Source organism: Serinus canaria, chromosome 3 (genome assembly GCF_022539315.1).
Source record: "Serinus canaria isolate serCan28SL12 chromosome 3, serCan2020, whole genome shotgun sequence".
Lineage (NCBI taxonomy): Eukaryota > Metazoa > Chordata > Aves > Passeriformes > Fringillidae > Serinus > Serinus canaria.
In genome coordinates this window covers 44,949,615-44,966,357 of record NC_066316.1, presented here as the reverse complement: position 1 = coordinate 44,966,357, position 16,743 = coordinate 44,949,615, and the positions used below count along the sequence as shown (strand labels likewise).

At 36.9% G+C, this 16,743-nt stretch overlaps 1 protein-coding gene across 1 annotated transcript in view; it reads right to left on the bottom strand.

Annotated features, from left to right (window-relative positions):
- RYR2 (ryanodine receptor 2) overlaps window positions 1–16,743 on the bottom strand; it is a 381,235-nt gene that overhangs the window by 228,751 nt on the left and 135,741 nt on the right. The window contains exon 4 of the mRNA XM_050972655.1: window positions 16,152–16,172. Within this exon, the coding sequence (XP_050828612.1) occupies window positions 16,152–16,172 (21 nt within the window). The remainder of the gene's footprint in view (window positions 1–16,151; window positions 16,173–16,743) is intronic.

The window sequence follows — 16,743 nt, the reverse complement described above, 5'->3', positions numbered from 1 at the left end:
TTAAGAAAGCCTGACAGCAATTGCATTTAACACATGACTATTCAAACAAGTCTAGTCACTCACAAAAGCAATTTAAAAATACTGAATGTGTCACACAGGAACTGATTCACACTCTAGAAACACTCATACAAAATAACATAGCAAGTTTTTAAGAAGAATGCAAAGGCTTTTCCTGCTTCATTCCATGAGAGGTACATATTACTAGAATGGAGTTACTGATATGTGCTATATGGAAAACGACAGTACAAAGACTAAGGAAAAGTGTAAGGAAAAATAGCTTTGATAGACTTCAAAAATATTTTTTAAAAAATGAAATGAAACAATGAACTACATCAGCAAATCCTTCAAAACTGGAGTCCATATAACTTATAGTATAGCATGACTTAACCACAATCAGCTGTACAGCTTTGTATTTGCTCTGTGCCCCAGATCCAGCCCAGACAGTCTAGATGGAACTTATGACCAGTCAATATTGGCCATAAGTTCCATAAGTTTCTTTCAATGGGTTTCTAACAAAATACTACACAACTGCTTTCCTGGCACTGAATATGGTAAAGTGGTGGTACAATAAAAGAAGCAACATGCACCCCATTTTTCTTCGCAAGTGTTTTTCAAGGCAACTACTGTAAGACACCATTAAAAGTTTCAAATATGACTATTAGTGGTTGTTTCATATGTAGATTGGAGTAAAAACAATGCCCTTTAAAGCTCTGACTACTCACACTTCATTAAAATGGATGGCCATTGACAAGGACCATCTTGAACTTAAATCAGATGCTGTAGACAACAGCATGTTAAACATACAACACCAATACTTCCATAAAAACACTTGCAAATATGAATACAAAAGCCATCATGTTCATCATCACAAGGATGTTGCAAGTTTCATGGAGTTCAAGAGCTTTTACTGTTTGAAAACCACCAAGTTATTTAAAAAATACTTCTATTTCTAAATCTAGACACTTAGACTAAATGCATAACCAGAAATATGTAGTTAAATACAGAATAGCCTACAGTTACCTGTTTTGAACCTTTTTAAATGTAAACCTACCACAAGTACAGAAATAAACCAAGCAGGATATTGCACCCACCAGTGATGGAAAGAATTATATTTACACAAAATATATGCTAAAAAATTATATTTACATAAAAAGGAAATGTTCTTCCAGTGACAAAATCTTTTCCAATTCCCTTCCCCAGGACCCACATTGCAGCTGTGAATTTTTTCATTCAAGAGAATTTATTACATTCTGAAGTTCTGGGTTCGATCCATTAGAAAGAAATCAAATAGGAAACCCGGGTCTGACCACATTTACAGGCATGAAAAAAACCAACTACCATGTATTCTGAGCAAAAGTGTATTTAGGCCCTGGTGTTCCCAGTCTGAAACAACCTGGGTCAAGATCAGAGATGTAAGGCTGTTGACATCAATGCCTTTATCAAGATGCTGAATAAAGCTTTTAAACCTAGCAGCCTAATATATGTACTTATTGTGAGCTAGTTACTGGGAGGGGGGAAAAAAGGCAACAACAACAACAAGAACAAGAACAACAACAACAAAAAAAAAAAAAAAAAAAAAAACACAAAAAAAAAAACCAACAGTGACTGCACAAGAAACATGTGCTTTGTTTATAAAAAATTCTTTGCAACTTCCTTCATTTAAGCAAATTAAATTAAAGCTTTTTATTTAAGCAACCTGCAAGGCAAAACAAAAATTATTGAATGGATGTGGAATACATGTAAATCATGAAAATTTTGAATCCTTACTTGAAAGAAGGAAAACCCCAGATGGCAGAATTAGTCATGAAGTGAAAGGAATCAGGAAATAAATAAAGGGACCTGGGAGGAATAGGAGGGAAGATGTCCCATGGTTTAAAACCATCCCACCAGGATTCTACACATAAATATTTGTATGACACTACAATCATTTCTGTAGAGGAGATGATTCTCAAAATATTTCCACAGCAATGTAATATCTATTCACTTATTGATTTCATTATTAATGTGCAATTTCTCAATCAGTTGTAGACCAATGTTGACGGAGGCCAGCATTTATCTAAAATCAGCAATGGTGCAGTTCTACAAGCTGCCTGGAATGGGAGGCCACATCAGGTAAGTGTTCAATGAGACCTCTTGCTCCCCACAAGTACATACTGTCTAAACTCTCACATTGAACAGAGCTCCAGATGACTAATGAGAGTTTCTTTCTGACACCGAGCAACAGCCAGCTGGGAAACACAGGAAGGCTTGTACTCTTAATACCACTGTGATCAATTACATGAAAAGCTGGAAATGGAAAACTAAAAAAAAAAATTTGATATGGTGGGTTGACTTTGGCTAGATGCCAGGTGCCCCCTAAGCTGCTCTCTCATCTCAGCTGGACAGAGGAGAAAAAGATGGAAAACAGGAGAGATAAGGCATTTTACTAAAGCAGAAGTGAGAGGTCATGCATGCATACAAATGAAGGAAAAAAACAAAAAGATTTTATTTGCTACTCCCCATCATCAGGAAATGTCTGGTCACTTCCCCAGAAGCAGGGCTTCAGCATGCATCATGGTTGCTCCAGAAGGCAAATGTGGTAAACAACAAATGCCTTCACTTTCTCCTTTTTGTAGCTTTTATATATGAGCTGACATCATATGCTATGGAAGATTCCTTTGGTAAATTTAGGTCTAGTGTCCTAGCTGTGTCCTATCCCAAGATCTTCCTGACATCAGCCCACAGATGAGAAGTGGAATGTTGGAGAGACAGTGCTGATGCTGTGCCAGTGCTGCTCAGCAATAGCCAAAACGCTGGTGGTGTTATTGACACCAAAGCAAAGCACAGCACTGTGAGGGCTGCTGTGGGGAAAACAAACTCCATCTCAGCCAGACCTAACACCTGATGACAAAACACTCAGATTAATGTAGCTTAAGGCAACTAAATAGCCAGCAGATAGAAAAAAGGCCCTTTTGATCAGTAATTCAGCCCACCTAAAATTGGAGCACTCTGCCTGTGGTTACACAGAGAGCTGAGGACATCCAGGGCTCTAAGTCTGGCATTTCAGTTTTGCCAGATGAGTGCCAAGCAGAGTCCAGAAAACCCAAGCAGTGCTGAAAACAGAGTGTGTGGAAACAGGCTGAATCACTGCAGAACTTGTGAAGTAACCCTGGAACAGAGCTAAAAGGCTTGTGAGACAAGATTAGTCAGGCAAAACTAAACAACTGATGCTTGGAATACTAACACTGGGAAATTAAATCTTCGGCAACATCAGAGAACTTGAAAACGGCTGCAAGCAGTAAAGACTACAAAGCTACAGAGAATAAGCCAAGAAGTTTTATGTCTTCTTCTTTCTCATAGAAATATACATTTTTATTTTAAAATCTTGATACAAAACAGACAGAATTTCCTTTCCAAAGTCACAGCGTCCAGGCCCAGAACCCTTGAATTCTTCTATGGAAGAAAACAACAATTCTAACCCGTTTGCAATTACTGTGCTCTTGGGTTGCAGTTTCCAGTAGTTGGCACCAAACCACTAGCATTTAGTTGCTTAAAATTTAAAGATACAAAGTAAAGCAATTCACTGATGCAAGGCATTGAGCTAATATTCCCTCATTCCACTCCTATCACACAAGAGCAATATCAAAGGGTGAATTCAAGCAGTCTAAAATCCCTTTCTTTGTCTCACTGTAGCCTGCACACCATGTCACATGAGAACCAACAGGAAGGTGAATATCTCAAGACATTATATATTCTATACACATTCATGTCTTTATACTTTACTCTTAAACCACTACAGACTCTCTATGAAATTCACTATCAGACAGCAAATGCTGCAAAAATTCAGCCATAGAGATTAGTATGGTTGATGACTGCTGGTAACCACTCCAAAGATAATGATTGCCACTGCGACAAGACAAAACAAAACAAAACAAAAAAAAAAAAAAAAGGTGACCAAAAAAAGCAAGAAAAAAGTAACAAAGCAAACTTCTATTATTAACTTGATCAGCCATTACCTCTGATTTTGTGCCAGTCAAAAAACAAAAAAAAAAAAAAAACAAACCAGAAAAAATAGTTCAGCTAAACTAAAGGTTTCCTAAAAATGGCTTGAATTTAAAGCTGCATCACAACATGCAATTTTGTTCTATATAAATATCACATAAAAATCTGAATTTGAATAAATCAGCTGGCCAAAAAAACCCCATAAGCATGTCTCATTCACAGAACACAGAAATATTTTAATATCTACATTAAAAAGACTGGAATAATTAAAAATTATGACAAATATTTGTGCCAGCACCATGCTAAATGATCCCAATTTTGCTAATATTGACCTGCTGGAAGGCGGAATTAGAAACATTTCAAATATACTTCATTATTAATATTTCTGTCGCTACATTTATGTTATCACTTTCCTAGCAATGGGAAACTTCCCAACAATGAATAGCAGACACAGCAGTAAAAATTAATCAAAAGTAAATACTATTGATTGTTTTCTCCCATATTTATACGTAAAACAAACATTTATATTTATGGGTGAGGCAATACTTCCATTACAAATGCCTACTTTCAGGCACTTTTAGTGTTTTGGAAAAGAAATCACTGAGAAAGATAAAATTTATCGATTTCTCCTTTAGCCTACTGAGGATTTCTCTTCCCCTATTCTCCTTCTCCTTATCTGCATAGGACATAGAAGAAATAATAAAAATCTTCCTGGTTATTTTAGAGCTAAATGAGCGGAGGAGGGAGGCATTTTTCTCAGGTTAAGGATCGTGACTAAGCTTTTTCTGTTGTTGTATGGTACAAGGAACGTGAATCATCCTTGTCACTCGAAAAAGAAACTCACAGATAAAGAATAAGACAGCCGAGTGGGAAGAAAAGATGGATCAGCAGGGGAATCATGCTAAGAAAACTCCTCTGACATCATTAAATCCAGCCCTTAAAATAGAACTGCTTATCTAGCTGAGAATTGCTCACTTTTGGAGAGTGACAGTGAAGCAAGACCACAGCATGGAAAAGAAAAGTCTTAGGGGATGAAAATCAGTAGAGAAATCAGTTCAGATGTTGAATTGGGAATAGACTGGTAATTAAAGTAGAAAATGAATAAGCAACACATTTTGGAGAAAACTGTAGGTAATTGTTTAATGTCAGTTATTCAAAATGCTTGGAGGTTCAAGTGCTTTATCATATTCTTAATGAGACAAAAAAAAAAAAAAAAAAAAAAAAAAAGAAAAAAAAAAAAAAAAAAAAAAGAAAAAGAAAAAGCAGCCCCAAGAAGCAGAGCTCCAGCAAACGCAGCAAATGCCAGTGACAGCTGCATCCCAAAAATGGGCATTCCAAACGCCCAACCACCCCACAGGTGAGACACAAAACCATCTGAACAGCATCCTTGTGACAGAAGAAACAATGTGCTGTCCCTACTTTCCAAAATGTTTTACTGTAACTTCTGTTATTTATTCCTTGTCTCAAGAGTTTGTATTTACAATGTAATGCTACACTCTCACTGATAGGATTAGTATGAAATGAAAATTAGAGAAAGTAGACAAAAGTCCTTTCTCCACAGTCTGCCTTTGGTCCTTCACAGTCATAACCCCAAAACAAACTAGAGTCACTGTGGTTTCTAAATTCTTTTTTTTTTTTAATTCAGTATGTTTTATGTTCAATAAGGTGAGTTTGATGCTGTTGTTAAAAATTAATAAATAGAATTAATTAAATTATAGGAATACATAGGAAGTATAATACCAAATGTTTAACTTCCTTACCTTCATCATAAATTTCTGTAGGTCCATGAGGAGGGGAAAAAAAAGAGAAAATGTGAAATGAATATTTGCTTTCAGGTGCATAAAAATGGGATTTGTTTCCCCTGAAAAAGTGAGTGGGAAACACTCTCTAAAAACCACATTTAAAGGGAACATTTATCATTGCAATTAACATAATTATAGTTCGTGCTAGAAAGCAAAACAGCTACTCTGAACAAGACTTTATCCTTTTTTGGTTGCTGCAATAGTTTTCTCAGATTTTTCTTAACTTGAAATAATATAGCACATGAGACTCCTATTGCTTAAAGACTAAACACAGTACAGGTAAAACAGGAGCCATGCCTGATCATCTTAAACAACTTGTTCTGATGAGTTTCTAACAAGCACAATGTGAGTTGTTAAATCCTGCCCTCAAAGTGCACTGCTGAAGAGCATTATTGTAGTAACATACTGTATGTAAATACAAAATAAATTAAGAAAATTTAAACATTAGTAAGACTTTGTGTACTAGTTTTAAAAAATTAAGGGCCACGTGGCTGATGCTAGAAGATTATGGAAATTTTTAGGTAAATTTTCATGAAGGTTGCTCAAGAATAAAAGGAGAGTGATGTGTTGCATGCAGTGATTTTCTTTGTCAGAGATTTATGGTCACCTTTCCCCTTTTGACCTCATCAGTTCATGTTCTGATATTACAAAGGTTGAAACTGAGGACTGAAGTTTGTCTCTATCCCAAATGAAAAGGTATTCTAGCTGGAGAGCTTCCAAGCAAGGCTGGCTGCTTTCATTTCGTATGTGCTTTTTTAAAGAGAAGTATCTGTTCCCAAAGTTGTACAAGATGTTCTAGCTAAAAGAAAAAAAAACCTATAATCTAATATCTTAAAATGTTCAAAGACTTCTCGCCCTCTCTTCTTTTAGGGCTATTTGGTTGTTATCAGTATAGCTTTGTAGTTGTCACTGAAATTTTGCTGCTTTTACTGGGTGGCTCCAGAAACTAACAAGGAATCTTTCCTGAACTTTCTACAGTGGGATGTGTGTAAATTCATTACTACATAAACAATTTATGTAGATGATTAATTCAAATTGATCCTTTCCTATTTGTGAAAGTCTGAATTTGTCAATAGAGACTTTCACTTGCCAACTTGCTATCGGTTTATCAAGGACATTAGATCTATCAAAAGACCTCAGTCTCTTCCAGCAGTCATCCATATATAAAATTTTATTCTGAGGATTACATGACCCCATTTTTTTTTTCTCATAATTCAAGTACAGTAAACAACAGCCCTTCTGGTTTTCTTTTTGATCTTTTATTTAAATGCTTGATTGTAATATTTTAACTATCTTCAAATTAAAGTGAATAGTTTGTATCTTCTATTGATTACTAAAATGATACATCAGCTTCTTGGGCTGGATTCTTTGAAAGATCAGATTTGACAATCCATTCTCTTCGGTTGATGTATTAAATGAACTATAGCAAAAGAGAGAGAAACAATTGTCATCTATTTGGGTCAGTCAGATCATGTGCTTTAGAGCTACTTTGGCTCCTTTATAATTTTTAAGATAATTTACACATCGTTCTTAGAGCTAGAATGTGCTATGAATAAACCCCTCAAGAAAATCTGAAAGACAACAGTAGGTGAGGGAAGTTTGAACATCCATCCATCCATCCATCTATCCATCTATCTATCCATCCATCCATCTATCCATCCATCTATCTACCTATCTATCTATCTCTCACTTTAAAAAACCACCATACTCTGAAATGTTATCACAAATACTTAAACATATGTAATGGCCACAAATGCAAAGTGAATGCCTCTGTGAAAGTTCAGGCCAAGCCTGAGAAGTTACAGATCATGACCTGTGAGAGCCACAGCTGCAAACAAATGGCCAGCACAGAGGGTTCTGGACACTCCTGTCATACTCCCATCATACTGTTCTGCAAGAACATTCCCCAAGGTTTTTAAACCAAATCTCTTCCTAGTAAATGAGAATGCTTACTTTGAAAAACATTACCTCTCAGCTTGGGAAGAAAAAAAAAAGGAGAGAAAGCAAAAAAACCAGCATAAATTATGTACTTTATGTATGCAACAAGCTGTTAGACAAGAAATTTTTTCAACTCATTCTCTGGAGAGGGCAGAACTTTCTGCTCCTTAACACTTGTTCTCTGTGTCTCAGGACAATTGTGCACATGAGTTTCTGGACTAACATTAGCAATTCAGAATGCATATATGAAAATTAAACAGATGGAACACACATATAATTTCAAATTTCTTAAAGTCATTCTAACTTCCCGTCCTGGTATTGTCTGGGACAGAGTAAATTTTCTTCCTAGTGGCTGGCATAGAGCTGTGTTTTGAATTTAGGATGAGAACAGTGTCAGTAACACACATATTCTAGCTTTTTCTAAGCAGTGTTTATAATAAGTCAAAGACTTTTCAGGTTCTTTTATCATCCTGCCAGGGAGCAGGCTGGAGAGCACAAGAAGCTGGGAGGAGACATAGCCAGAACAGGCAACCCAAACTGGCCAAAGGGATATTCCACACCATATAGAGTCATGCTTTCTATACAAAATGGGGAGAAAGCTGGTCTGGGGCCACTGCTCAGGAACTGGCTGGGCGGTGAGTGCTGAGCAATTGCATTGTGCATCACTTGCTCTGGATATTCTAATTCTTTTTTCATTATTTTTATTATTATTTTTTCTTCTATCCTAATAAGCTGTCCTTATCTCAACCCACAAACTTTGTTTTTTTCTCTCAATTCTTGCCCTTGGTTGGGGAGGCAGTGAGCTAGCAGTGTGGTGGTTAACTGCCTGCAGATTAAAACCCACCAATCTTTCTGGAGCCCAAAATGGGGCACAAAGGGTTGAGATAACAACAGATCTGAAGAGTGTGTCCTAGAAAAATTATTTATAAGCATTCATCTTATTAGTTTAATAGTCTCTGGTCACAATGTTGACTTATTTGCTCTCAGAGTCCATGGAAATGTAGAATCATAGAATGCTTTGGGTTGTAGGGGACCTTTAAAGATCATCTAAACTAAAAACCCCCACAATGAGCAGGGACATCTCCCACTAGAACAGGTTGCTCAGAGCTTCATCCAATCTCACCTTGAATGTTTCCAGGGATGGGGCATCCACCACCTCTTTGAGCAACCTGTTCCAGTGTCTCACCACTCTCATAAAAAACTTCTTTATATAAAATATAGAATGACCCTTTTTCAGATTAAAACTACCACACCCATCCTATCAAAACCAGCCTTGATAAAAAGGCCATTTTTCTTACAGCTGCTGTACATGTTCTCAAAGTTGAATTATGTAACATCTTACCTGTGGAATGTGTTCCCTGCCATGCTATTTATCAGCTCTAGGGGCCGGATTAATGCCATTATTTTGTTGTATTTTGTAACACTGCATTAGGAGAAGATAAAATTGAGGGTTGTGAGACCAACCTGGATTTTGTGTGCAGCATTGCCACCCCCTCTGTGTTCCAGGAACCATCTATTGGAAACTATTGTTAATTACACCTTTTACCTTTACTTCAAGGAAAGCCAATCTATGGGAGAGAAACCTTCTTCCATCTTCCTCTTCTGGCTAATTACAACAGCACTTGAGAATTCTGAATGTACTCAGGATGTTCAAACCAGCATGTTCCTGTGGCCAGGGTTCCTGAATGTGTTTCAGGTCTTGTTTAATGTTAAACAACTATTTAAGAATACCACCCTGAGGCTGGAGGCTGGACGGTGATGAGTGGCAGGGTGTGTGGGATAGAATACACAGGTGCTTAGGACAATGATCACCTCCAACATTTTGGAATTACACCTCTGAACAAGTGCAGAATCCTAAGAAACTAGTAAAAGATTTGGAAAAAGTATTCTTTCATCCTGGCAATTCCAGAAAGACACAAATCACCTGCTTGGGCCTGACTCAGGCCTACTGAGCCCTGTTCAACATTATTCAGTACCCTCAAGGGGCAGAGAAGGTCTCTGGATCTGATGGCAAAAGGACAGGCTCTGTGGCTATCCCAGCCCTGGCACTGCAGCTGAACCAAAGAACGAACACATGCCAGCATCAGTCTTCTCAGTACACAAAATGAAATACTGGAAGCAAAAGTGAGATCATTTAGTAAGGGATGAAAGAGCATCTTCTAAGAGGGAGCAGGAGGAAAAAAATGGACAAGGCAGGCTATCCCAATGTAGGACCATCACAAGAACAAGAAGAGGAAGAGAGGCAGACACTGATAAGGGAGAAGAAAGAGCAAAAACTCAAAAATGAGGTGCCAACCACTGATCTCTTTCCCTGAGTGAGCTGTGAGATGTGTGAAAAGACTTCAGCTGCTGTCTAGTGTCTAGGTTAGGTCCCATTGTCACCTTCCTGCTCCTATGTTGGGAAAAGGGGAGCAGCAGCCTGGAATTAGAAGGTCAGGAAGTGAAACAGCTGGGATTCCTTTCTAGGTAATGAAGCATAGACAAAGTGGTTGGAAAAGGAGTGCAAGTCCTTAAGTTCTGAAGGCAACTTCTGTCAGATGTGAAGAAAGGCATCCCGTCAAGAAAGACACTATATGTCACCTAGGCAAGTGGACCACCACTGAGAAAGGTATCCAGGACCTGAGGAAATTAGCCATGCTGGAGGTGGATGAATTGGCTGGCCAACTCCAGTAACACGAAGAAAATCTTCTTTCCTTTATCATCTCATCTGGGGAAAAACTAGTCCAGAAGCACAGAGGTCCAACTCCCCACCTGTATGGACCAGTATCTCAGCTATTAGGAAAAAGCTTTCCTCTGCTCAAAAGAGAGGATACAGTGAGTACAGACCACTCTGTGGTTTGACCCTAGTGACCACAAAGAGGAGAACTAAGGAGGAAAATCTGCCTCAGTCCTAGAGGCACAAATATGTGAGTTGCAAGGAAAAACAGTCACAAATGGGGTTATTCCAGGAAAATTACTGGTCCAGTTTCCTCTGGGATATTCCCCAGAGCAGGAGAAGATCAGAAGCTGATCTTACTCTTAATTGAAGGGACTTCTAATTCATATTTACAAGAAGTGAGTAGTCAAAACTATTGCTAGGATTACAAGGACCTTGCCCAGAGAAAGATGGATGAAAGGGACAATTGGACTTTTCTGGACTTCACTGGAACTGTGTGCATCCAGTGGTCTGTCTCATCAGACCCACGGTGGTAAAAGGCTCTGGTATACACCAGTGTACAGCTGTAATACCTTCAATTCCCATTTGTATTTCTGGAGTGACAGGGAGTCCCAACAACTGGCTGTATTGGAGGTCAAAGTGAGCCTGACTAGGAATGAGTGGCAAGAGCACTCCACTGGGACTGGGGTGAGGGGAGTGAGCAAGCAGTGAGTACAGTAAATCCTGCACAAGTGAGACCAATGCAAATTTGATGACTAAACACATTGAAATTACCACTTCCTCCTTCTCTTGTCAAAGAAATCAGTGTCCTCTAATTTTCAAAGCATTTCTTTAGTGTCCAATTTTTTCAGAAGTTGTCCTGAGAGGTAGGACTGGTAATTGAACGTAACTAACAACAGGATAATCATATTCCTCTGATTAAGTCTTCAGTTGCATATGCTATCTGACCTTTCAGGGACAAATACTTATGTGAGTGCTTAGCATCAAACAAATATCCTCATGAAGGAACTAAATTGAGCACTCAGCAGCTGGAATACCTTAATGGCTTGGAACAGGACTTGAAAAAGGAAAAGTAATAGAAAAGCCTTTGCAGAATTTCAAATCATTATATTTGAGAAACATAACACCCCTCATTCTATTAATCCTCCTAATTACTTCCTCCTTCTCAAAATAAAGCAGATAATTGACACTCAAAACCTACTGAAGGTTTATCTGAGTAGACTTAGGATGTGGTTTTAATATAAATATTTACAGCTGTTTCAGGCCCTTATATTCCTCGGCTCCTTGGACAGCTTTCAGGTAGCTTATCACTTACCATTCTAATTTATCATAATTTCACCTTAATTCTTGAGCTTTATGGCCAGATGCAAAGAGAAAAAATATTATTTCCATTTTATTTGCAATTTTTTAATAGAAAAGTTGCCAAAAATCCTTTAATTTAGAGATCATCTCCTGACTATATCTTTTGTGGAATTCTAATAGCATTCCATTTGCTCTGTAAAAATATTGGATCTTTACACTAACCTATCCAACAAGAACTGAAAACAATTAAACTGGGACACTTTGTCGTAATTCACAGAAATTACTATTGCTACATAGAACACAGCTTTAAATTCTTAGCTCTGTAATAGGGACTGAAGGAGAAACAACAAAGACACCCTAGCATGCATTTGGAAATGTCACTATTTGATTCAGATAAGTTTAAATACATTTGCACACAGATTTCTTTTGAAATTAAATAGTGTACATTAGAAAATGTTTGTATCAGTTTCTTTTGCTGATGTGAATTAGATTTGGGCTGCAATTAGCATCTGCTAAAATAGACAATACTCTAAGGATGGAATTACAGATATGCTTGAAACTATCACTGTAGGAGTGACATTAAGCAGCATTTCCGTTGTCACTCCATTTTGATATTCCTGTTCACTTTAACATCATACAGTATCATCTCATATTTACCTTCAAGACATGAATTAGAACTGAGTTCTCAGTATATGAAACTGAGTTAACACTGCTCATATTACTCCCTACATTGAGCCACCTCTGCAGTCTATGTAACATCTAAAATTTGAATGCAAATTCTTTATATTTGAGGATTAAATATTTGTACACAAATAATGTATTTTCCCACAGTAATACAAAAAATCAATCTATATTTAAACAAATTAACTAAGTGTGAGCAAGAAATTATAAGAAAAAATTGTCCTTATATAATTCATTTAATGCTTGAAAATCATACTGATTAAAAAGTACTGATATGCACTTGATTACTTTAATAGAACTGAAGATGTATTACTTGAATCCTTTCCCTTGATGAAGCCTTGTTTTGTGGCTCACTCCAGCCTCCACAAGAACCCTAGGTTGTTTCCACTAGTCAAATTCAATTTGTTATATTTATCCAGTTCACACTATCAAAGTGAGAATTGATTCACTACTTCTCAGCTGAGAAGTCTCTGTAATGAAAGCAATTCTTTTAAGTGTCTAAAGTGGGTTTTCTTACTCTGCAAGTTTCTTTTCTCCAAAGAAATTGAAAATTAGCTTCACTAGAGGCATAAAACTGAGCTTACGTAGTTACTACTTGAGGCAAAGAGGAAAAAAATTTACCTTTACCCTCAGCAGAAGATGTTTCTCTGCCTGAAAAACTGAAGACAACCCTACAATGTTATAATTAGCACAGCTTTGCCATCAGCCAAGGTAAACATGAAAATTCTTGTACCTTGCACTCTGAATTTAATAAGCAACACATTTTATTGCCTTTCAGGTAAAAAGCTCATCAGGGTAATTACTCCTGAAAACAATAATTCTGGATGGCTCTTAATGCCAAATTTTCAAAATAATTTACCAACTAGATGTAGTCCAAAAAAAGCTAAATTATTACATCATGAGAGATACCCAAGAAAATATCTTATCCTTACACTGAAACCTGTTGTAGAGCTAAGCAGTTATCCTTGAAAGCCAAGGCAGACACTCAGGTGCTTTTATGAGTGCATTAGTCCTGTTGTATGCAAGTATACAACACCTCCCTTGAGATCATAAATTTGCAAGCACATTGTGAATTCACAGAAAAAGACACTTAAAGAATATTTCCCTTATTTCATAAATACATTAAAAGAGAAAAATGTCAGGGAGATTAAAGGAATTCCTTTCACTATGTGTTTTTCAGTTTCATCTTACTGCATTACTGTCATTTTCTCTGTCAAGAAAATACATTCAGGGTCTTCTAAATTTTGGTTCAAATTTAATAAATCCCTTTGATCAACACTGGGGGTTCCCCACCTTGGTAGTTTTATAAAAAGCAGAAAAGCCATTTTCAGATATGAAATAGGAATCAGGATGCCTTACTTCCACTAGGTTGTACATTGGGCAAGATGTCTTTAATCTGTTTGAGTCTGCACTGAAGCAGATCTACAAGCCTTCACACTCATACCTGCTCAGAGACAAAAGGATGAAGCCAAAAGTTCAACAAGTATCTTAAAACCATTTAATTTGTACCCAGCTTCAACTGAGAGCACATCCCTTCAGTAGAATAAAGATTTTGGAACAAAATCACAAGAAGAATTATAGTCATTTGGCAGAAGTACACAGGAACTAGAGTAATTTCTTCTAAAACTTTTGTTAGTACACTTCATAGGCTAGAACAGCTCAGAAGTGAATGACTTTAGCTTATCCTTTGAACAGCATGAAACTGCTTACAGCAAGGTTCAGCTACTAATTTGCTCATTAATTTGACATGAAGCTTCTCTCTGGGCTTGGGCTTTAAGGCTTCCACGGATAGATATAACTAAACACACTTGCATTAACCTTGTGTGCTCTATGCTGGGAAATGGCTTATCAAGAAATGCATGTGTCAGAGTGAGGTGTCTGCCCCAGTGAGCATGCAGCTTTACAGCAGCCAGCTTTCCACTGCAATAATTCACTGCACCTCCAGTCCACCATAAGACCTCTGGTAACACTCTGGAGTTACAGAGGGAGTTAAAAGCTGCTTTACAGGCCAGACTGGAGCTTCATCTGAGAGAGAATAATTTTATGTATGAAGGAAAGCCAGTATGCACTCCATCCCCAGAGAGGTTGTCTGGATTTCAGAATCAGTCTATCAGGAAAAATCTTCACCCAATTTAACTTGGAATGGCACATTTAGCATTGCTCTCATGGGAACCAGTTCTTTTAAAAATGGTTTAAGAACACATTTGATGAAGCAGTATTTCTGAAGCAAGATTTTGATGTTACTATGTTCTGAATTTAAAAACAAGCAACCAAAAAAAAAAAAAAAAGAACCAAAAAACAAAAACAAACCACCAAAACAGCAGATCTGATTTCTATTTATGCAAGTAATACTACATTTTCCATTAACAGATTATGAATGCTTCAGTCAAAAATAAGCCACATCCGTGTCACCAATAAACTTCTGGCATATATTATTTCCTGTGTTGTGGAATATGAGGAGAGTGTCTATATAGTACTGAGCATGCTTTTTATTGCTGTATTTCTCTTTATAGCAAAATTCTTCATAGGAATAAAACAACAGAATCGAAAGATGTATAACCAAACTTTCTCAATCATAATTATAAATTGGACAAAATGAAAAGATAACCTGACCATCAGTATGTCTTAAAAACACTTAAAATCTCTTGTATACCAATTGATGGTTGTCATAAATACCAGACCCACACAATATGGATAATGCTGTCATATTGATACAATTAGCAAAAATTAATACTTAACTGCAGCTGTTGTTTAATAAATATTATAAACATCTACCTGTCTTTGTGACATGACACAGATATTTTTGAGCACAGTAGAAATGCTGTTGAAAAGCCTAAGCTACTATTTAAACAAAGTACTTACCCACAGGAGTCTCAGGCAAGCTCTAACTTGAGTCACTACTTACTATAAAGATGTAATAACCACAGATTAAAATTCTGTAATTTCTGGCTGAAATAAAATGAGACCAGTGCTATAGTTATGTTACTGGCCATATTTCAGAGGACACCTGAGGGTATCTCTGGTCATGTGCAGCCCAAACTAAGTATTATGAAACCAAGGAGCCCTATGATAATCCAAGCTTCCAGAGAGGCCTCAAATATTTTCAAGGTGAACAAACAATTCTACATACATTTTACGACCACTAACTCTTACATAACACTGGTGTTAGAGATTACATTGAAGAAAAACACACATAAACATGTCCCACAGAGGGGAGTTATATCAGATGCCCAAACAAATATGTATGGTATACACAGACACATTAAGAAAGGCCTTAACATCACATTAAGCAGAGATTTGTGCTTTATTTGCTAAGATCTAGGAAATGTTGTTTTTATTCTGTAGCAGATGTTCTGCATCACTAAAACGATTTTGCACATTTGCAGCTACACACAGTATCAGACATTATTTATCAGTATGAACTATCTTACTGTCATGCAGTTTAAGATTACAGTGTCTATACTGGAAAAGACAGAGTGGGTTACAGAATGGAGTTGTAACATTAGACAGCAGGGCTCAAAACTGAAAGGCAGTAATCATACATTTATATCACATGACTCTGAGATCAAATTTAAAGAGATAAAAGTCACTGTGGCAACATGAAATTTGGTAGGACAATTTAGGAGTGACCAGATTTTGCATGACCATGCATTCACCTCATTTTTTGGTTTTTTTTTTGAGCCGTGCAAGTTGAAGGGTCATGAACACACAGGGTATCAAAACAGACAGGTTAGACTCAGTGGCAACATGAAACATTTGGGATCAAGTGAATAAAAGACAGAATCACATACCCATTTTTCCACATCAACTAGCTGTAGAAAGAAAAAGCAAGAAATCAGTAAATCTCTTTCCTTTTATACAGCATATCAAAGTCTACTTTGAAGTTAACATTCCATATTTTCAGAAATGTATCTAGTATGAAAGAAAATGTATTTTATTCTATAGCTTCTAGTAATGAAGATATTCTCCTGGCATCTTCTCTTTAAAATGCCAATACCTAACTTTCTGCCTTTATTTGGTGGAAAGCACTTCAAATTCTAGAAGCCAAAAATGTCCATCTAAAATCAGATAGCAGGCAGCAAAGGAAGACTGATGCTGAATTATTTCCACACTGTATTCAGTACCAACCAGTCAAAAATGCAGAATACAGTATCCTACAAATCATCTCTCCATTTCCTCTTGAGTAAAGCTCTGCCATTAGTGAACCTCATTCCCTTGAAAAGGTTTCATTGCTGCTATTCATGGTTTGCCATTTTAAAGAATGCCATAATATTAAAGTTAAAATTAGGGGTAGCTGTCAAACCCTGACCCTACAACCTGTAGCATGCAAGACTATCTTGCATAAGAACAGAGAATAGCACATAAAAATGTCATCCATTTCTT